Source organism: Moschus berezovskii, chromosome 8 (genome assembly GCF_049115385.1).
Source record: "Moschus berezovskii isolate FMDL1 chromosome 8, NW_MosBer_1.0, whole genome shotgun sequence".
Taxonomy (NCBI): domain Eukaryota; kingdom Metazoa; phylum Chordata; class Mammalia; order Artiodactyla; family Moschidae; genus Moschus; species Moschus berezovskii.
In genome coordinates this window covers 68,426,867-68,447,570 of record NC_142467.1, presented here as the reverse complement: position 1 = coordinate 68,447,570, position 20,704 = coordinate 68,426,867, and the positions used below count along the sequence as shown (strand labels likewise).

The window sequence follows — 20,704 nt, the reverse complement described above, 5'->3', positions numbered from 1 at the left end:
ATCTCCCTTGTAATTAACTACAGGTCAACTGACTAGGGGCCTTCATTCCGTTGTGAAAATCCTTTTGCTTTTGCCAGAATATCAAAGGATCACATCGCAGGTTTTACCCACACTCAAGGGTGTGAGCTGTTGTGGACTGGCTTAGGACTCTGCCTGCCACAAAAAGACACTGACAGTGAGGGCAGGGGGAAGTCCAATGGTACCACAGCTAGGGGTGTGGCTGCTGGCTGTTGGCACCTGTGGTCTTGGCAGGAGCGATTCGGAATGTGCAGATGCCTTTCTCTTTGGTTTTTTCCCTCGGCCCCCAGAGTCACAGCCAGCCTCCCCTCTATTTTACGTGCTACAAGCAAGGATCCTGAGTAACAAAAATACTGCTCTGGGTTACACAGGGGTGATGTATGGATGGCTTCTGCTGTGACTTCTCAGATGCCTCCCAATATCCCTTCTCCCCCAAATGGAAGACCCCAGTTCTTAATTGGGAAGGTGGTTCCCAGAATAAAGACAGCTCTCCCAGGCGGCCTGCCCCCCTAGGCATTACTGGGAGGGTCTGTTTGGGCCCTATGTGGGATATGGGACAGAGTTGGTACAATGAAGTTCTAGGTGACTCAGGCCGTCCACTGCCCCTCGACCCCTTGCTGTGGGCAGATGGGCCCCAAAGATGTCTACCCCTTCCTCTCTGGAAATTCTGTATATATCATTGAGATGATAGAGGAGAATATGCAGGTGGGATGAGGTTAGGCACCTTAAGTTAGGGAGGTCACCCAGCATGTGCTCAGTATGGATTACTGCTCAGTAACAAAAAGGAAGGCAGTCCTGATTTGTGGGTGGGCTCAGAGGAATCTCTCGAGAAGAGCTCCAAAGGTTCCGGGCTGTACTATCGCCTCTCTAGAGCATTCTCAGGATGCCAAAGACAGAGAAGAGTCCTAGAGCCCATGGGTGAGGCATGGCAATGGGGTGGGGGGCAGTCTATGTGGGTGGGGTAGCTGGAGGAAGCTCTCTATGGGGATAGAAACGTCCTGGAACTGGGTTTGTGGTTACAAGAATCTACACAGACTGTTCCCATGTCACTGTCCTGGTTTTTACACTATAGTTACATAAGTTATAACATTAGGAGGAAGCTGGGTGACAGGTACACTGTTTTTGCAAATTTCTGTACTGGTTTTGCAAATTTCTATGAATTTATAATTATTTCAAAATAATAAGTTGGAAAACCCCCAAAACCTTCCGAGAGCACATCCAAGCCCCAAGGGACTCTTGTGTGTCACTCCACCCCTCACACACCTTGGTCCTGACCTCACTAGGCTTCACCCAGTTCCTCTGTGCAGTTGGGCCTGATGCTACACCACAGCCTTTACAGTTTCCTAAGCTCTGAAAGCTTGCTCCCAACCCATTTAGGCATCAGGTTTCAGGGTTAAATGTTATTTCCTTTATCCTGGCCCCCCACCCCCTCACTGCAGACAAAGTTGTCTATGTTATTCTCAGGGTTCCCTGCACTTTTCCTGTACAAACTTCCTTACAACCTGTATTTATCTTATGGTGCAGTGGTTGACACTCTGGACTCTGCAGCAAGACTTCCTGTTTTTAATCTTAGCTCTGCCTTAGACAGGTGATTTAACCTTTTTCTATCTCGGTTTCCTTGTCTGTACTATGGCTGGGCGCAGTGATGCCCAGTGATTCACGTTTGCTGTTACAATTGTTTTCTCTTTTATCTGAGCTGGGCCTGAGACTCACTTTCACCAAGAGAACGTGGTGGAAATGAAGCCGGGCTAGCTCAGAATTTATGCCTTAAAAAGTACCTGCAGTGTCCACTATTGTGGTCCTGGAAACCTTGAGCAGTCGTGTAAGCCAGAAGTCAGCTTCCTTGAAGGAGTGAGCACCTGGAGAGAGGCAAACTCCACATGCCCAGGCTCTGCTGAACACAAGCACCCATTTGGCCATTGGCAAGACCAAGAGAACAACCACATAGGCGAAGTTAGGCCAAACTGCACACCTGTGAACAAATAAATCGGTTCTTCTGGCTAAGTGTATACATCTTCGTGTATGCTTCATGATGCTGTTGTACAGCGATAACTGAAACAATGGGGCTTATTATTACGCTATCCTTTTAGGGCTCTTGTGTTAAATAACATTAATTATAAGGCACTGGAGAAGGAAACGGTAACCCACTCCAGTATTCTTGCCTGGAGAATCCCATGGACGGAGAAGCCTGGTAGGCTACAGTCCACGGGGTCGCAAAGAGTCGGACACGACTGAGCGATGGAACCGAACGGAATAGTAGTGGCAGCAAAAAGTGTTACAGTGTTACTTGTGATTTTATTAAATGTCTTCCCCATAAGGCTGAGTTCCCCAAGTGCTATTTTTCTCACCACTGTATGCCCAGTTCCTGTCACCAAGTAGTCATTCAAATCTTCAAGAATAAATACATGCCCCAAATCATCGAGACTCACAGTTGCAGCAAAGGGCCTCCTTCTAAAGCGGCACAAATGACTGGCAGAGTTGCTGAGAGAACATCCTTTAACAAGATCCATCCTTCTTGGATGTCTGTTTGGCTTTAATTAAAAAATTTTCCCTTCTATTGGAAATGTATCACAAACATTTCTTGTGACTGAACACATTCTTAAAAATAGTTTCCACTGTGTTTTTGCTAACCAGCCCTCTATTGCTGGACATTTCAGGGCCTCCTGGTTTTTTTCCATGATACAAGTAACATTGCATAAAACACTGCTGTACATACATCTTTGTGCACATCTGATTATATCCTTACGATATGTCTCTGGAAGTGGAAATTGCGGGGTTGGAGGGTCTGAAGCATTTCCGAGGAATTTGACAGATAACGTCAAGTCATTTTCCAGAAAGGTACCAATTCACACGTCCCAACAGCCCCGAATTAGTGCTGCCCATCTCACAGCCAGCACTGAGGGCAGGCGCAGGGCCTGAGTTCTCCTCTCCTCTTTGTTAATTTGATGATGGGAAGAAAAACATACTAAGTTACTGAACCACGAACCGAATCAAAGATGAAAACATATTTACACACACCTAGCAAGGGAGGCTGTATCAAGACGGAATCTGTATTTTCTTTTCTAAAACATCTTTATTTGACTGGACCGGGTCTTAGTTGCCCCCGTGTAGGATCTCCCTTGCAGCATGTGGGACATTTAGTTTTGTGAACTCTCAGCTGTGGCATGTGGGATCTAGTTCCCTGACCAAGGATGGAACCCTGGCCCCCGGCATTGGTAGCTCAGTCTTGGCCACTGGACGACCAGAGAAGTCCGCAATCTGGTATTTTCTAAAACGATGGAAACGGAGCATCCAAATCGCTCAAGGACTGAGACACCTGACCCCTCCCACGATATTTCTACCATGAAGGGATCCCACTGGTCACCTCAACCTCTTTAACCCAGACTCTGATCCCCGCAGGACGGGCCAAGCGGCCACGTGTCCCTGCGTGGGCTCGGCCCCAGGGACCAGCCACGTTTGACACAAAACTTCCCAGAACGAGGCGGGCCGAGCAGCACAGGCTCCCGAACGGGCCACCCTGAATCCCAACTTCTGCCTTCGACGGGACAGACACACTTTGAGCTGAGGTGGGGGCGAGGGCGGTTTGTGGGGTCGCTGCGTCGCACATCTCACTGCACAGTTTCTTCACACTGACTCTACAGCGGGAAGGCGGGCCCGAGCGTGGTAGCTGCTTCCCGGGTCACTGCCCTCACGAGTGGGTCATTTGCGACAACGTCCACTCTGGTGGACGCTGGTCGGAACCGCCGTGGCGCCTCACGTCAGGCACCTCGGGCCTTGGGAAGTTCTGGAAGGCTCTCAATGGTTCCTCCAGGGCCTCGGCGGGAGGGGCCTCGAGGGTCGCGCGGACCCGACCGGGGCAGGCGGAAAGCGGCGGGGCCTGGGCCGGGAAGATGGAGGCCGCTGCCGTCGCCGCCCACCTAGCGCCAGCCATCGCGGCCCGCGCCCGTCAGTCAGCCTCGCGCGCGCGCGCCCGCCCGTCACTCTGAGCCTTGCGGGGCGGAAGGGGCGGGGTCAAGACGAGAACGCGGGTATCTCATTGGTCTATGACGGGGGTGGGGCTTGGCGCCGACGCCAGGCTGGCCCCGCCCCCTGCCCGCGGGAGCGGCGGCGGCGGCGGCGGCGGAGGCGGTGAGCGGGAGCGCGGGCGCGGGCGGCGGAGCCGCCTGGGGTAGCAGGGTGCCACTGCCGTTAGGCAACCGCGGCTTCCTCGCCCCCAGCACCGGGCTTGGGGACGCCGCACTGGGGAGGCCGGGGGCCTGGTGAGCCCGGCAGGCTGCGCCCCTCAGGCCGACCGTGGCGGCGGGGCTGGGCCTGGGGGGAGGGGCGAACCCCGAAAGAGGCTCCCCGGGGCGGTGAACCGCCCTGCCGCGGATCTCCCATTTCTGTTCATTGAATCTCTCTGCTTTCTGAACCTTTGCTCACTGAACTCCTCCTCTGCCTGAACCCCTTCTTCTGGGCCTTGAAGCCTCTCCTTTGCTTCTTGAGCCCCCTCCTCCCTGCCCTGAACCCAGCCTCTGCTGTCTGCACCCCCTACTTCTGCTCCGTGAACCTGGCTTCCTCTCTTTGAATCGCCTCCTTGCCGTCTGAATCCCCACCTCTATTGCCTGAATCCCCCTCACCTGCTAATGGACCCACAGTCTCCTGCTGTGGTGAACCCCCCAACTTTGCCCGAACGAACCCCCACCCCCCAGCTCCTCTTTTCTGTCAGCAGCCAGATCAGCCTTCCCGGTTGATGTAATGAATGGCCCGCAGCTGTCCCGGTCCTTTAAGAGCAGTCGTTTTCCTCCGATTTTATTTTTTTTTGCGCCGGGGTCAATTGTTAGCTCCTCAAACACGGGAGGGTTGTAAGCTTTGACCGTTTAAAACGCCTTTCCTGCCGAGGTCAGAGGCAGGCCCTCAGCACGGGGACGATTTATTCAGGAGCCTTTTAAAAATCATCTAGGCAGAAACTTTGGGAGGGAATTTGGCTGAATTTTATTTGTGAAAATAATCCAGGCGACCTCCCCAGGCATCACGGCCAGTCATTTCTTTTTGGCACGGAGCCCCTCGGTACAGGATGATGGAATTGAACCATCTACTTGAGGATCAGCCCGGCTCACCTTCACCCTTAAGAGTTGTGGCTGCGTCGAAGCGGGAAGCAAATGATGTTATAAACCACCGTGCAAATTTTGTTGCAGGGCACATCGCGTCAGACCTTCAAGTGCTTTGTTTGTGCCAAATCATTACCACTTGCCACATGAGTCTAAATCATGACGGATGCCAAGTATGTCCTCTGCAGATGGAAAAAGCGATTATGGCCTGCAAAGGTGACAGCCATTATTCTGTAATTTCAGGAATTAGAAATGACTTTCGGGTGACAAGTAAAATCTTTATCAGGAGATACCTAGGAGTCGCTTCAGCAAAATAATTGAGTTTGAGCAGTTGGTGCTCAGATCTGTTGGCACCGGTCCTTGCTCCTGGTCTAATGGGGTTTTGGTCTAGTGCTTACACTTCTGGAAGTGTCTTTTTTCTCACGCTTTAAAAAAAAAAAAAGAATTTTAGCAGTGTCAGCTATAAAAAGGCATGTAAGGCTGTAACTCAAGGAAATTTTTGGCAAGCAGCCCTGATAGTAAATAACAGGACTGTCTCGGGGATGCTTTCCAGCAGTGTGGTGGTAAGAGAGCCAGATCTTGAGGCAAGACCCTGCTTCTGGTCGCAGTCTGCTGCTGTCCCTTCGTGCCTCAGTTTCCCTGTCTCTGCAATCCTATCTTATATTCTTTAAGAACCATCCACTGCATTTGTGTTTATATGTCGCTACTGCTTGTCAGGGTCAGTTGTGTTTTTTGGCTTGTAACAAGATTGTGTTGTTGTTTTTTTTTAACGTAGGTCCTGGCCGGAACTGAAAAGTCAGCCAAAAATAAGAAGAAAAAAGGATTTTTTCTAAACGTTCAGATACTCTCTTTAGACAAAAAGTTAAGTGTTGTGTTTTTGTAGTCCCCCTGCATGGGATTTGTGATACCACCCCGCCCCCCAGAAGTGAAGTCTGCTGTTTAGTCTTCTCACCTCTTTGCTTATCAATGTGGTCACAGTAACCTGAAGAGGAAAACAACAAATTTTATTTTATGTACATTTGGAAATTGAAGAATCTCTCTGTAGTATTGATGTCCAGAGAGATCAGTACAAAAATGGGATGGGTGTAAATTATATGCTGGTAGACTCTCGTTGGGGTTCAGGTAGGCCTGTTTCTTTCCTACAGATATGTTTGTGTGACTGTCTTTCAGAAATGTGTGTCAGCCCCCTATGTTCTGGGATATTTGATGTTTGAGCCTGTGCTTGTAATAAGAAAGTGTTGTTTAGCATTCAGAAGGCAGATGCGTGGAGGGTGCAGGGTAGCACGTTGCATCCCACGGTGGGAGGACACGATAGCTGGGGACGAGTAAAATGGCCCAGGCTGCACGTTTCTGATGGGCGAATTCCCGATTCTAACTAGAGAGTGAGACAGGGTCAGCCCCTGCTGCTGCGTTGCTGGGTCCCCATCCTTCTTTCTTTAGAGCCGATCCTAAGCCTGCTTAGTCCACAGCTCACACTTTCCCTGAGGCTGACAAAGTAATTGAATACTTGAGTTTAAAAGGGAAGCGCATCCTTTTAAACTAAAACACACCTGCTGGGCTGTAAACAGCTTTTAGTGACATTATCATCCACTCTGGAAATCTAACAAAGGAGTTATTTGTGCAGTTGAAAGTGGGATGTACCTCATAAAAGTCACAATTTGAATTCATTTTTACTCTTAAATCCAGCCAAGCTTTTTCTGTCTTAAAAGGGGAAAGGGAAAAAAAAAAAAAGCCGCATTCACAAGGGTCCTCGCTGCCTCTAACCTCAGGCACTTGAATTCCTGGTTGGCAGTGACTCCTGGTTTGAGTGGAAGGGTGCAAAAGAAGAAAACGAAACTGATTCTTTTGTCGTCTAAAGCAAAACATGTTTGCGAAGGTCTCAGTGGCATTGCTGGTGGCGCATAACGGGCGTCCCTGTCCCCGCAGGATTAAGGTGAAGAGTGCGGAAGCCAAGGTCCTGAGAAAGGTGCACATCGAAGACATCGCCTCCTCGTTAGGTGAGAGCGTGTTTTTCCATCCCAGTGAGGTCTGGTAAGAGCATGGGGCATTCTGGGAGGAAACAGACTTGGCCTTCTAGATGCAGAGCGACCCCGTTCCCCGTCTCTCCTCTTCCTGCAAGGAAATGTGATTTCCCTGAATTAGAGGAGCTGCGTCTGTCTGCTGTCTCTAACCTTCTAGAATCTGCCCCTCGAGCCCGTCCTGTCCTTGATTCCCCCCCCCCCCATGGCCAGTGACAGCAACATCAGGTCCCACTGGCTCCGTCCACGACCTGCAGTGCACTCAGAAAGGGTGTGCCTCCCCCAGGAAAGGACAAGAGGCTTCTCCTCTTTCTGTGTGTTTTTTTTTTTTCCATTTATCTGTAGTAAGACTATAAAACGGTTCTGTTGCTGGTCCGGCCTCCGCCCAAGGTTTAAGAAGCAGTTGGGTATATATTTACATTCTATCACCCAAGCCCAGGGGAGGAAAAAACAGTGTCACTGCCACCAGCCTTTTGGCCATTGGTGTCTGCAGGGCTGTGGGGGCCAAGGGCAAGGGCAGGGCGAGGCAGGCTGGAAGTGGAGCCCTGACTCCCATCTCCTCGAGGGTCAGTGTCATAGGTGAGACAGACCTGGCTGGAGTCTGGCTGAGCTTAACCCCTGCTGCACTGCCCCCTCCCAGACCTACTCGGTGCCCACCTAAAAGCTTATTCCACGTGCAGAGAATTTTCTGTCTTGTGAAAAGATTGCCCAGGATCTCCCAGTGGCAACTGGGAAATCAAGTCTGTTTTCCTGCATTTTTGGGGAATGGCTTTGGCTCAGAGCAGGGTGCCCAGCTCAGGCAGCATCCACCACCACCTCTCGGCCACTCTGATCGTGCAGATCGTGTTGGGGGGCTGGTGTTTGTGGGCGCCTTTAATATTAAACAGGGCAGTCCTGTGCCGAAGGAGGTGTTATTTATGCCTGCTGAGTTCTGATATTGCGTCCCTCATCTTGTTCAAATAAAGGGCGCCAGAGCCGCGCATGGGAATGAATGAATAAACTGTGGCGGTGGGGAGGTCAGGCCGGAATCTCTGCACCTGCGATGCCGTCCACTGGCTTTGAAATGCCCTTGCAGGGAAGTGTGGACAATTTGCTGGCCCACAAAGAGCCTTTTAGGCAGCTGTTCTTACCCACCCCCACCCTTGCCGCCCCCACCCGAGAATACCCTGCCAGCAGTGTCCTTTATTTATTGACCCTGATTGAATTGAAATTGTAAGGCTGAGAGAGAATTTGAGAAATATCTGAATACATTTTGTGGACGGTATTGTTTTGTAATCTGGAGGAGTATACCAGCCCAGGCAGGGCAGGCTCAGTCAGTGTGCTTTCTGGGGAAAGGAAGCATTGCAGTCTTGAACCGGTAGCTGTGGTTTGATGCCGAAGTCCCTGTTCTGGGGAGGATGCCGGTGAGAAGCATCAGTCCCTCTTCAGGTGCGAGGACCAGCTTTGGCGACACACCAGAGCTGTCAGGGTGTTGCTGGGTGCTGGAGCCCAGGGCCCACTCATCACCAGGCTTTTTTCCTCTTCTTCTGTTCCACAGCCTCGCAGGATGGGGCTCCCGCTGCGCCTCTGGAGGAGCTGGCCTACCGGCGGTCACTCCGTGTAGCTCTGGATGTCTTGAACGAAAGACAAGGGAGCTTTTCCAGGGAAGAAACGACCCCTCGGCCTCCAAGAGTGAAGCCCATGGAACCAGCCTCCTGGCCCTCCAAGCCTAGCCTTTCCCCATCATTCCTTGAAGAAGCGGCGGGCAGTCCGGGCCCCACAAGGAGGGAACGCGTGTCCCAGAGGCTGTCCAGCCTGCCAACTGGCAAGGAGGATCTGGAGTGCAGCGTGGACCACAAAGAGAGGCTCAAGACAGGCGGAGGCCTGGATGCCCCGGCTGTGTGTTCAGCCAGTGGTGGCGCTCAGGACAGGGGGGCATCTAGAAAACAGCAGGCAGATTGGATGACACCCTCCAGTAAACAAGGGAGGAACCCTGCACAGGGACCCTGCTCGGGTCAGAGAGCGGCTCCATCCTCAGAGGGAGCTGGCCAGGAAGATGGTGAGACAGGGGCCGGCCTGGCAGCCCTGTGCTCACCTCCCAGAGGCAGGGACCTGAGTCCTCTGGATGGCTGTCCCACCGATCGCCTGGGCCTGAACGGTGGCCAGAGGCCGAGGGCTCCCATGGGTCCCCACAACCCTGCTCAGCTTGGCCCCGCAGAGGAGACAGCAGACACCCGGCCACTGGAGGAAGGTAAAGGCCCAGAGAGGGTGAGTTGGGAGAGGCTGGCGGTGGGTTCTCCTGTGGCTGATCCAGAGCCAGACCCCAGATCTTAATGAGATCATTACCAGAACAGATCCTGAGTAGAAGTTTCCTGGGGCCTCTCTCTCTGTCTCTCCACCACGCTCTAAGCACTTCAGCTGCCTCCCATACTCGTGTTTTTATTTTTGTTTGGCGGTGGTGGGACTGGAGGGGTACATGGTGGCTGCGGTACCGCCGTGTCTGCTCCTGGAGGATTAACTCCTTTCTCCTCCCATTGCAGAAGCCCTAATACACTCCCGTTAAACTGGCAGGAATATCAGAAGTGATTAACTCATTTAAAAGGCCCCTGACTTTTTCAGGATTCCCGCGTGCATGTGTTTTTGTGTGGCTGCAGCCATGCGCTATGGTTTTCTCTGTTCGGATGCCTTAGCATCCCACTTAGTTTTGAAATGCTAATTTGGAGATCTTCATTTCCGCATGGCTAGGTACCGCGCTCTGCCTGCCCACACTCACTCCGGGTGTCTGCCTTTCTTCTTCCCCTTTCAAGGGGCCCCCTCCCCAGCAGTGGCAGTGAAGCAGGGACTACTACTTTGAAGGGGGCCAGCCCCAGAGCCGCATCCTCCCCATGTGGCCGAGTGCACCCTAGGGAGGGACAGGCCCCTGGTTCATTCATCTGCTCTCCATGCACTTGCAGCCACTCCTGCCCTGTCTCCTCTGTTGAACATGCTTTCACTGAGCGAGGCTGAGGGCAAGTCCACATTGTGGCTTTGCTCTCTGAGCTGACGTTTAGGGATCGGGGTGATGTTCCCTTGGTAAGTCCCCAGGACTGTGACTGGTAAAGTCTGATCTAACCTTGTTGGCAGCCCGACCATTGTCTGAAGAGTTTATGGAGCCGAGCGCTGGGAACTCTCTCCTGGAGGAGGACGAGGATGATGAGGAGCCGCCGAGAATCCTGCTGTATCATGGTGAGTGACTGGCACCTTCCTGGGGTGAGGTCCCTGACGTCCCTGTGTCCTGGGGAAGGTCTCTTCGCTGTTTGGCTTTTGTCCTGAACCCGGACCTCACAGAGAGGGAGCCCTGGTTCCCCTCTCTCAAGGACAAACACGTGTGGGGGGGTGGGGGAGGCTCCCAGGACGCCATTCGGAGGGAAAGGCGGAGGGCGGCCAAGTGAACAGATGGGCTCTGTCACCACTTTTTGGTGTGGCCTGGCGCTGCCTCTCAGTCCTCCAAAACAGTTTCCCACAGCAGGGTGGGTGCCCCCCGAGGTGTACGCAGGACCCCCGCCCGAGCACTGAGCAGTGCACAGGTCAGCTGCCCTGTCCTCCCGGGCAGGGGTCAGACACAGGCCCAAGCATCCAAGCCAGCCATGGGAAAGTTAGTTGCCTTGAACTAAACAGTTGAGGACTGGCTTCAGTTTTCCACTCACCCATTAACCGTTCGTCTTAATGTCTAGTTTTGTTTTGTTTTTTAATCTTTTTAGCCTGAGATATTTGTGCATTCAGAGACCATGGCCGGAGCTGCACGGGGTGGTCTGGGGGCCCTTCCTTCCAGGCTGGAAGGCTGACCTCCTTTCTTGGGTATTTCCCACGGGCTCTTGCAATTGTTCTCATGGTGGCTGGTCATCCTTTACTGGGAGGGACAGTTGCGGGGGAGTCGCTCACCAAGCCCTATCCCGTTGTTGGGGGTCTGGATGCATCCAGCCTGGGGGCCTGCAGTGTGTGAGCTCCTGGGGCATCACTGGGGTCAGTTCCTGCCGGCACAAAAAGGGGCGCCGTACCTTCCTGAAGAGGGCGTTTCTGTCCGCCTAGGGGTCACTCAGCCCCCAGAGGACCTAGAGTCAGCTCCTTTCTCCTGCTTTTGTCTTCCATTGGGTTTTGGTTGCTGGTGTTTGGGTTGACTGCACCTGTGACTGTTGTCCTGGGTGGCCCTGTGCTCCTCCCGAGGGTGGCCAGCTTTCCATTTGTGCCCCAGGCATCTCCCCTTCCTCCATCACGGCCCCCTGTCTCTCAGAGCTCTTCCTATTGTCATATGCTGCAGCTTGGCCATGAGCCTCGCTCTGGGGTCTGCGAGCAGCCTCTGTTCCCTGCTTGCTTTTGTTACTTGGTTTTTTAATGTTGAGTTATTTATTTGTTCTGGGTTTTGGATTTTTTTTGGTTGAAGATATAGTTAAATTTTGTTCAGAAATCCTTTGTAGTTACCATATGATTAAATAGTTCTTCTTTTTTTTTCCTCCATTTTTTATTTTTATTTTTCCACCCACTTTTTAAAGCCCCAGTTCCTCAGATGAACTTCTCCGAAATTTGCCCCCCATGTGGGGTCCTCACTGTGTGCCATGGTCTCCTTTCTGTTTATGTGCTACATATAAAACGTGCTTTGCCCTGGAGTAATCTGAGACTCAGAAAAGTGGCAGAGGTGGCACTGCCACTTGTACACGCGTGGTCCTCACCAGGAAATCCATGTGCACCCCAGCCGCTGGTGGCCAGCACTTAGGTTCCAGGGTCCGGGGTACACCCTGCCCTCCCGACTCCTGGGTCTGTCCCAGGAACCACATTAACACTGGGCTTGAGCAGCATCTCTGTGGTTGTGTTTTCTCAAGCCGCTTTGTCTAGTGCTCGATATGGATCTAACATGTCTCTTTTTTGTTTTTTTCTTTTCTTTAAATTCTAGAACCACGTTCATTTGAAGTAGGGATGCTGGTCTGGCATAAATACCAAAAATACCCCTTCTGGCCGGCCGTGGTAAGAACACTTCTCTGCTTCCCGCTTGGTCATTTGGTTGCCTAGCGTGCAGCCCAGGGTGCTCCATTCTAGACATGGGGCCCGGACAGGGTTTTCACTGTTGTTGCTGGTGAAACGGTAGGTCCGTGAGCAACAGCGTAGAGACGAGTTCACCTAAGCAAGGGGTCTCAGCCTCCCGGCACTGCTGAGAACCTTGTAGGTCAGGTTTTCACCAAGCAGCTTTAGAAAGTCCGACTGAAAAAATGCCCACTATTTGCTCATTTTAAATTTTGTACATTTGAGTTTTTTAGTTTGTAGGTTAGGGTGGGGGTCCACCACATGTATAATTGCGGGTGTTTGAGGTTCTGGCTGTACCCCCAGCGGGATGGACACCCTTAAACATGGTCGTGCCTCCTCCATGTGCCCGAAGGGTGCACACAGTGTGTCAGGTGGAGAATGTTTGAGCCAGGGCACCACCTGCCTGCCTTTGCCCTTTCTATTTCCGCCTGGATTTATCCTGTGTCCTCTTCCAGCAGGGACAGGATTCTCAGGGTTCTAGTTATAGGTCTTTAATTTGGGGAAGAGGCAGTGAATTGGAACGTCTCTGCCCTGTGGAGCAGCATTCTTTGCTGCGGTGAGTCTTGGCTCACGCGGTCAGCATGGCCTCCAGGCACATGACTGGCAGTCTTGGGAAGGACAGGATTAAACCTGTGTGGTGTCTGTGGAAAAAGCTTGGCCATGCAGGTGAACCTGGCTCCCCTGCAGCTCCTCAGCAGTTGGGACCTGACCATCGGGGCCCCTTCCCTCCCTCCAGCGCTTGCTTGCCAGAGGCTCCATGTCCCTCTGTGGGTGTCAGCCTTCTCCATGCCCCGTCCTGTTTACCAGTTCCTGGGGGAGCTTTTGGTTAACTGGGGCCAGCACTGTAAATGCCCAGTGAGTACAGGAAATGGGGTAGTCAGGCCAGCCACCCCCTGGCTGTGGATCTCCCCAAGCTCGCTTAGCTTGTCCCCCAGAATGAGGAGGAATGCGCCCTGAGCCTGAAGAGAGTCAGCGGGAGGAAGGGCGCTCACAGCGGCTGTGGTTCCTCTTTTATAAAACTGACCAGAACCCACCCCACCCACTTCTGCTCAGCTGTAACAGTGCTGGGAGCCGGGTAGCACTTGCTGAGCATTTCCTGGTGTCAGCTGTGTCCTGGTCACCCCGGGCCAGCCACCTTTCTTGTCACACACTCAACAAGGTGACACCACGAAAGTGTTGAAAATGCAAACACAGCCTCCTGGGTCCTGGGTGCTGGACACCTTGTGTTCTTGGGTCTGCCTACAGGTCAAGAGCGTCAGGCGGAGAGATAAGAAGGCGAGCGTGCTCTTCATTGAAGGGAACATGAACCCCAGAGGGAGAGGGTAAAGCACCGTTATCTGCTCTGCCCAGTGCTCCAGGTTGGGGGGCCCTGAGGTTGACCCCCGATGGAGCACCCCCACAAAGACTGTATTGAGACACCTGGCCAGACAGTCGGGTTTTCCAGACTGCTTGTCGGCTTCCAGAATCAGCCCTGCCGGACAGCCATGGGCCCCCACAAACCACAGCACAGTTCGCTCCCTAAAGGCCTGTGAGCGACCCTCCGCCGGATGACCATTCAGTAACCCCCACAGACCTTTATCGTGGGACAGAAGCACCGTCTGCCCAGAGCTGGTCTTAGAAACACCCCACTGCCAAGGAGGGGGGCCTAGGGACCCCTGGAGGTACACCTGGGCCCAGGCCTGGCTCCCTGGGGCCTCCTCCCTCATGAGTGGGGCTCTCACAGAGGAGGGGGGCTTTTGGGTCGTGAGATGGCACCTGTCCCATTAATCTCTGCTCTCTGCTCCTAGTATCTCAGTGTTGCTCCGACGACTGAAGCACTTTGACTGCAAAGAGAAGCAGGCACTTTTGGTGAGTGGGTGGTTCCTTGTGCTGCTCTGAGCTGCTGGCTTTGTGGTTGGTAACCCTGTCCCCATGTGTACCTTCAGACAGTGGCCATCGCAGGAGTGGCACTCGGCCCCGGCTGCTCTGCTGAAGGTCGTCACCCTAAAGTCTCAGCCTCCAGGGACTCTGCCCACTATTCCCCCTGACCCTGTGCAGGGTGGCTGTTTGGTGGTGGACAGGGTGCCCCCTGTAGGGGAGGTGGTAAGGCTCAGGCTGAGGCCGAGGGCTCTAGCTGCTGCCCCCAGATGGGGCCGTGATTCTGTGCACCGCGCTCCTCAGGGAGGCTGCCTCATGGCCCTGTGATTGGCCCGCTTGTGCCGCGGGAGCTGGTGCAGGCAGAGCACCATGTCTGATTTGAGATAGTGCTTTGTGTCAGCTCCACCGTAATGCCAGCGTTTGCTTGGCCCAATCAGCAGGTTCAGGCTCTGTATGGGATGAGGCTTCCCTGCTTGGGAAGCAGTGTCTTGAACATGGTCAGTGAGCTAGGGCCTGGGGTGTGTGGGGGCTGTTTGGAAGGTCGGCACCTATGTGGAACGCATCCTTGGACTTTCAGGAACGATGGTGGGGGGTAGAAGGAGAACAGGAATTGAGGTTGAGATCATGTGCATTAAATAAATACCAGGGGACACCTGGGTTTGCAGAGATGGCATGTGGTCCATAAATGACCTGGTGTCTGGGCATCCCTCGCCATTCTCCTGTTTCCTGGAAATGGGCTGTGGGAGTGGTTGCCTGTCCTAGGGCCAGACCCCAGTTGTCCCAAGCTGCCTGCCTGCTCCCATCAGACTTCTGTGGGTCTTGGGCTGGTCTCACTGGTCCTCCCAGCTCAGGGGTCTCCCACCCTCGGGGTAGCACCCTCCTCCCACCAACACTCTGGGAGGAGTGTTTGTTTGGAGTCGCAGGCATAGAGGCTTCTCCTGTGGGCTTGGTCTCGTGCACCCCATGTCCCCTCCATCTGCTGGCCCGTCGGCTGCAGTGGGGTGGGGTCTCTCCGTTCCTGTTCTCAGGTCTGTGCTTCTCTCTTGGCCCTGAGGGCTCGGCCCACGAGTGACCATTTTCTGAGCAGCCCTGGCCTCAGACGTGCCTCGGGAGCCCCGCTCAGGTTCCTTCCTGGCTGAGGGACTGAGGACACAGGACGAAGGAGGCTACCTGCGGCCTCCTGCTGACAACTGCCATCCGGGTCTCATTGCAGGACGAGGCAAGGGAGGACTTCGCCCAGGCCATCGGCTGGTGTGTCTCCCTCATCACTGACTACAGGGTCCGGCTCGGTGCGTGGGGCTGGGGCGGTGGTGTGGGCTTCCCTTCATGCCCCCAGGGTGAGCACGGCCTGGCCCTCAGGTGGGCTTCTCTCCGAGAAGCCTAGCTCAGGTCCATCCTGGGCCCAGGCAGGATAGTGTCCTTTGTGTGCAGGGGGTTTCCGTCCCTGGGGGCTCGTTGCCTGGGGCGGGGTGGGGTGCTCTGCCTGGTCCTGATCGCAGCAAGCTGTGCAGCCGGCAGACAGCCTGGTACCATCAGTCCTGTGTAACCGGCTCCCCTCCTGCCCTTGTAGGCTGTGGCTCCTTCGCTGGCTCTTTCCTGGAATACTATGCGGCTGACATAAGTAAGTCCACCAATTCCCCCAAAGCAGGACTTGCTTCCTGGCCCTCGAGAAGTGGTAGTTTCTCTGTCTGATCTCTGGACGGGGTGTGCAATGGGCATCGCGTCTCAAGCCTGAGGCTGACTCTGTAGCCACCCCTGGGTCTCCAGGCCCCACAGATCCCCCTGCTGAGGGGCCCCCACCTGCTGTCTGTACTCGGGGCCAGTCACCAAGTGTGTAGAGCTGGGGCATCTGGGTGGCTCCTCCCCTCTGCCTCATCCTGGGCATTTTCAGTGGCACTGGTCCTTATGGAGCAGTGCAGATGAGCTGATGCTGGTTCCATGGGGTGGGTGGTGGGGGGCAGAGCTGGGAAGGGCGGTGAGGGTCCTGTGGGGGTTCCCACCCAGGTCGGTTGTCCTGGCCCCTGCTCATGTGGTTGCTGAGGGCGCCCAGTTAGAGGAAGCTGTGCGTTTCCTTCACAGGTTCCCCCGTCCGCAAGTGCATCCAGCAGGATGTCCAGGGGACAAGGTTCCCCCAGCTGAGTGGGGGAGACCCCGAGGGGCCTGTGTCTGGGAGCCCACAGGGCAGGAGGCCAGCCTACAGGAAGGTACTGCCTGACCGCTCGCGGGCTGCCCGGGACCGGGCCAACCAGAAGCTGGTAGAGTACATTGTGAAGGCGCGGGGTGCTGAGAGCCACCTGCGGGCCATCCTGAGGAACAGGAAGCCATCCCGGTGGCTGAAGACCTTCTTGAGCTCTGGCCAGTACATGACCTGTGTGGAGACCTACCTGGAAGACGAGGAGCAGCTGGACCTGGTGGTCAAGTACCTGCAGGGCGTGTACAAGCAGGCGGGCTGCCAGCTGCTGGCACGCGGGCACGGAGACGGCATCCGCTTCATCCTGGATGTGTTACTGCCTGAGGTAAGAGACCGGTGGGCCTTCCGTGCGCAGTGTGTGTGTGTGGGGAAGGTCTCCCAGGGCGTGCAGGGGTGGAGGGGCCAGGTGTCGTTCTCCAGGAATCTTCCCTGAACATGGTGCCACCTGAGCCTCAGTTCAGAGAGGGCACTGCCAGATGGGAACAGAACGTGTGGGACTGTATCAGAAGGCTCAGGAACACTGAGCTTTGTAACCACAGAGAATTTCAAGTATGTTAAAAAATAAAGCAGCGCTGTGAACCCTCATGTGTCCATTCCCATCTGCAGCAGTGGCCTTGCTCCATATGCTCCTCCAGCCCCTTCTGGACACTCTTTAGTGTGAATGTAGGAAGGGTGACCCTGCCCCCTGGGGACACTGGGGGCATCTGAGGTTATCACAAGTCAGGTGCTTCTGGCATGGAACAGGACGCTGCTCCACCCTCTACAGCCCAGGATGGCCCCATGTCAGCCATACCCAGGTGAGGGACCCTGGTTGGAACGAGAAGGACTTTCTAAGAATTTTGAAGTAACTGCAATACTCTTTCATGTGGAGAAACTAACAATGATCCTGTGATACCAGACATCTAACGTGTATTCAGTTTACCACTTTGTGTTTTTTTGTTTGTTTCGGTTAACTCAGATTTTTACAGCTCTTTGTTTGGCGGCCTGCCTTTTGGGGGAGGTGCGGGAGGGCACTGCTTATCTTGCTTGTGGAATCTTAGTTCCTGACCAGGGATTAAACCTGGGCCTTGGCAGTGAGAGCACTAAGTCCTAACCACTTGGTGCCAGGGACATTGTGGGTCCTGCTTTTCTCTGCTTGGAGTGCCAGGAACTCTAATCTTGTCGATTTCACTTGGGAGCCTTACTGGGAGCAGAGATTTCACAGATAGTGTACATGTGTGTGACCCCGGCGCTGGGAGGCCCCTTGCGACTGGACTGTCCACCTTTGTGGTCTCCAAGCCTGGTGTGAGTGGCCACACACAGCCCCAGCCTGACCTGTGCTGCTATTTTGCAGGCCATCATCTGCGCAATCTCAGCGGTAGATGCGGTAGACTACAAGACGGCCGAGGAGAAGTACATCCGAGGACCAGCGCTGAGCTCCCGGTAGGTGGGCCACACACACTATGTCCCGAGGGCTCTGTCTCTGCATGCGGGTGGCTGGGCCTTGGGGCCGCTGGTCCAAGTGGGCAGAGCTGGGCCCACCTCGTCCGAACTGATCCTCAGGGCTGACGTCCACCTCCCCCTTGTCCTCCCCCATCACCTCGCTGCCACGGCTGTTTGAGGAAACCGTGAGATTAAGCGGCAGCTGCCGCCTGCCGTCCCTGGCTGGCAGGAAGAATGCAGTGATCAAGATGTTCCTCTACATCCATGGTGAGCCGCCCCAGGCTGGCCTCCCAGCCCCTAATCCCGGCTCTGGGCTGGCTGCCAGTCTGGCTGGGAGCCGGCTGGCCGCGTGGCCCTGACAGGCTGAAGACTCAACTAGGGTCTTGGGCTAGGGCCGAGCAGGCGCTCACAGTGGAGTTTGTCCCCGGTCTCAGCGGTCAGCTGGCCACCCTGTAACCGCATAGAGAGAAGGTGCTCTCGGAGACCGAGGTACAAGTGGCGTCTCCCCATCCAGTGCCTCCCTCGTGCTCAGGCACCAGTCAGAGGGCGACCAGTGTCTACAACCCAAGAAACTGCACATGTTCCAGGGCCATGGGCTGCACCAGTCACTCTGCTGCCTTGGGGACATGGTCCAAGTGGCTGAGCCTGGGCGGCCAGGGTTCCGTTGGGCTGGGTTTTAGTTGTCCAGCGGGTCCATCCCAATGCACCCACCTCCCCCGTCTTCTCACACCATAGTTGCGTTTAGGTTCTTATGCACAGGCCATTGAACCTCCACACAGAGACAAGGTCAGGTCTCTCTGTGGGGTCCTTAGGCTGCCATGTCCCATTTCCCTCAAGGGCATCCCCCTCAGGTCACGTTTCTTGTTTAGCCTGAGAGGAGCGGCCAGTCAACTACCTGATAATAGACAGTCACTTAAGGATGACTTGATACTTCATCTTCTTTTCTTTGTAGTTTATTTTTTTTCCATTGTGGTGAAATATACATAATATTCACTACCTTCCCTGTTTTTAAGCATACATCCTAGTGGCATTAAGCTCATTCACATTGTCATGTAGCATCTGCGCCATCTCCAGGACACTATCCCCAAACAGAAACTGTGTCCCCCCTAAACACTCACTTCTTGTTTAAGGGATGACGGGGGTTGTTCGTTTTTAACAAGACGTGTAGTTGATTTATATATTACGTTATTTTCAGGGAAACAGCAATTCAGTATATATGTATGTATGCTTGTGTGTATATCTTTTTTTTTCAGGTTCTTTTCACTACAGTTTGTTAGACGATATTGAGTATAGTTCCCTGTGCTTTATAGTTAGTCTTTGACGTTTATTTTATACATAGCAGTCTGCATCTGTTAATCTTAAACTCCCAATTGATCCTTTCCCCCCTTCCCCTGTGATAACAGTAAGTTATGTCTGTGAAGTCTGTGTTTTGTAAAGAAGTTCTTTTGTGTTATTTTAGATTGCATACATAAAGTGATATCACACAGTATTTGTTTTTCTCCATCTGATTTATTTCATTTAGCATGGAAATTTCCTGGGTGGTTGGGACACCACATTCTCTCTACTGGCATCAGGTTCCATCTGTAGCTGGCAACTAAGATCAGGCACAGCATGCTGTGTGGCAAACAAAAATAAAAGAACTACAAATATTTCACTTAGTATAATAATCTCTAGTAGCATCCATGTTGCTACAAATGACATTATTTTATTCTTTTTCATGGCTGAGTAGTATTCCATTGTGTGTGTGTACACATTTTCATCCAGTCATCTGTCGATGGACATTTAAGTTGCTTTCATGCGTTAGCTGCTGTCAGTAGTGCCACTATGAACATTGGGGTGCATTTATCTTTTTGAACTATAGCTTTATCTGGATATTCGTCCAAGAGTGGGATTGCTGGATCATATGGCAACTCTGTTTTGAATAATTTTGAGGGGAGCCTTCATCCTGTTCTCCACAGTGGCTGCACCAATTTACATTCCCACAAACAGTGGAGGGTTCCCTTTTCTCCACATTGTCTCCAGCATCTGTTATTTGTAGACTTTTTAACAGTGGCCATTCTGACCAGTGTGAAGTGAGACCTCATTGTAGTTTTGATTTGCATTTCTCTAATAATGAGTGATGTTGAGCATGTTTTCATCTGCCTTTTGGCCATCTGTCATCTTTGGAGAAATGTCTGTGTAAGTCCTCTCCATTTTTCAATCGCATCATTTGTCTTCTGGTTATGGAGTGGTATGGGTTGTTTGTATGTTTTTTGGTTATGGAGTGGTACGACCTGTTTGTATATTTTGGAGATTAAGCCCTTGGCAGTCACATCATGTGCAAATATTTTCTCCCTGTCTGTAAGCTGATGTTTCTTTTGCCATGCAAAAGCCTGTAAGTTTCATTAGGTCCCATTTGTTTATTTCTGCTTTTATTTCTGTTGCCTTGGGAAACTGTTGACATTTATTAAAACATAATTACTGAGTAAAATGAAGTGATCTCCTTTTGTTTTTTCAGGGAAAAAGAAATATTTGATAACCAGCTCCTAGAAGAACGGAATCGGCGATGCTGAAGCAGGCGGTGGCAGTGCTCCATGCCTGCGCTCTGGGGGTCGGGCCAGCTGTTTGCCTCCTGTCTGCAGGTTCTATTGTCCTGGCTCTTGTGGAAGGTATACTTCCCAACAGGCTTTTAAAGAACAGAAATGCATTTTTTTTTTAACTTCACGTCATTACCTGTGATTGTACTGCGTAGGTTCATAGAAGGTGCACATTTGTTTTTTATGTTAAAAAGCATCGTATCTGACATTCAACAGGAGTTTTAAAGACATACGAGTGTGCTGCTCCTGGCACATCAGTGTGTTTTTCTATTTGTTTCCCTCCTCTGTGTGGTTCCTCTCTCACGGGCTCCTGAGTTTGCTGTGCCTCTGTTCTGTGTTTTTGAGAAAACCTGGTGTTTGTGAGAGGCACACCAGAGACCATCTGCCATCCACACTCTTGCCTCTGCTGGCACTCAGGCAGGGGAGAGGTAGACCTTGAACCTCTCCGGCCACTTCCTCCTTGGTCTTGCTGTGGGTTTCTCCACCCAGCCCACTCCT

The 20,704-nt window shown here is 53.0% G+C and overlaps 1 protein-coding gene across 4 annotated transcripts; it reads left to right on the top strand.

Moving 5' to 3' along the window:
- Window positions 1-4,075: 4,075 nt before the first annotated feature.
- On the top strand, window positions 4,076-20,438 carry PWWP3A (PWWP domain containing 3A, DNA repair factor). Of its 4 annotated transcripts, none has more exons than XR_016038036.1 (15): window positions 4,076-4,146; window positions 5,196-5,324; window positions 5,884-5,969; window positions 7,035-7,105; window positions 8,664-9,356; window positions 10,229-10,330; window positions 12,033-12,103; window positions 13,406-13,482; window positions 13,948-14,008; window positions 15,231-15,306; window positions 15,588-15,638; window positions 16,097-16,533; window positions 17,542-17,630; window positions 17,751-17,897; window positions 20,128-20,438. XR_016038036.1 is itself a non-coding variant. In XM_055430504.2 (14 exons), exons 2-14 carry the CDS (start codon window positions 5,268-5,270, stop codon window positions 20,180-20,182), a joined length of 1,926 nt encoding a protein of 641 aa, XP_055286479.1. In that variant the 5' UTR covers window positions 4,076-4,146; window positions 5,196-5,267; the 3' UTR covers window positions 20,183-20,438. The 4 variants fall into 4 exon arrangements, 2 of the variants coding, with proteins under 2 accessions (XP_055286479.1, XP_088694816.1); XR_016038037.1 differs by having other exon boundaries at window positions 4,143-4,277; XM_055430504.2 differs by lacking the exon at window positions 17,751-17,897.
- The last annotated feature ends 266 nt before the right edge of the window (window positions 20,439-20,704 follow it).

What these genes read in the sequence shown, in the direction of transcription:
- PWWP3A (XM_088838690.1), top strand. Translation starts at nt 5,268, where the DNA reads ATGACGGATGCCAAGTATGTCCTCTGCAGATGGAAAAAGCGATTATGG. An exon ending in AGCGATTATGGCCTGCAAAG is followed by an intron (nt 5,325 to 5,883) that starts GTGACAGCCATT and finishes TTTTTAACGTAG; the next exon opens with GTCCTGGCCGGAACTGAAAA. An exon ending in GAGAATCCTGCTGTATCATG is followed by an intron (nt 10,331 to 12,032) that starts GTGAGTGACTGG and finishes TTTAAATTCTAG; the next exon opens with AACCACGTTCATTTGAAGTA.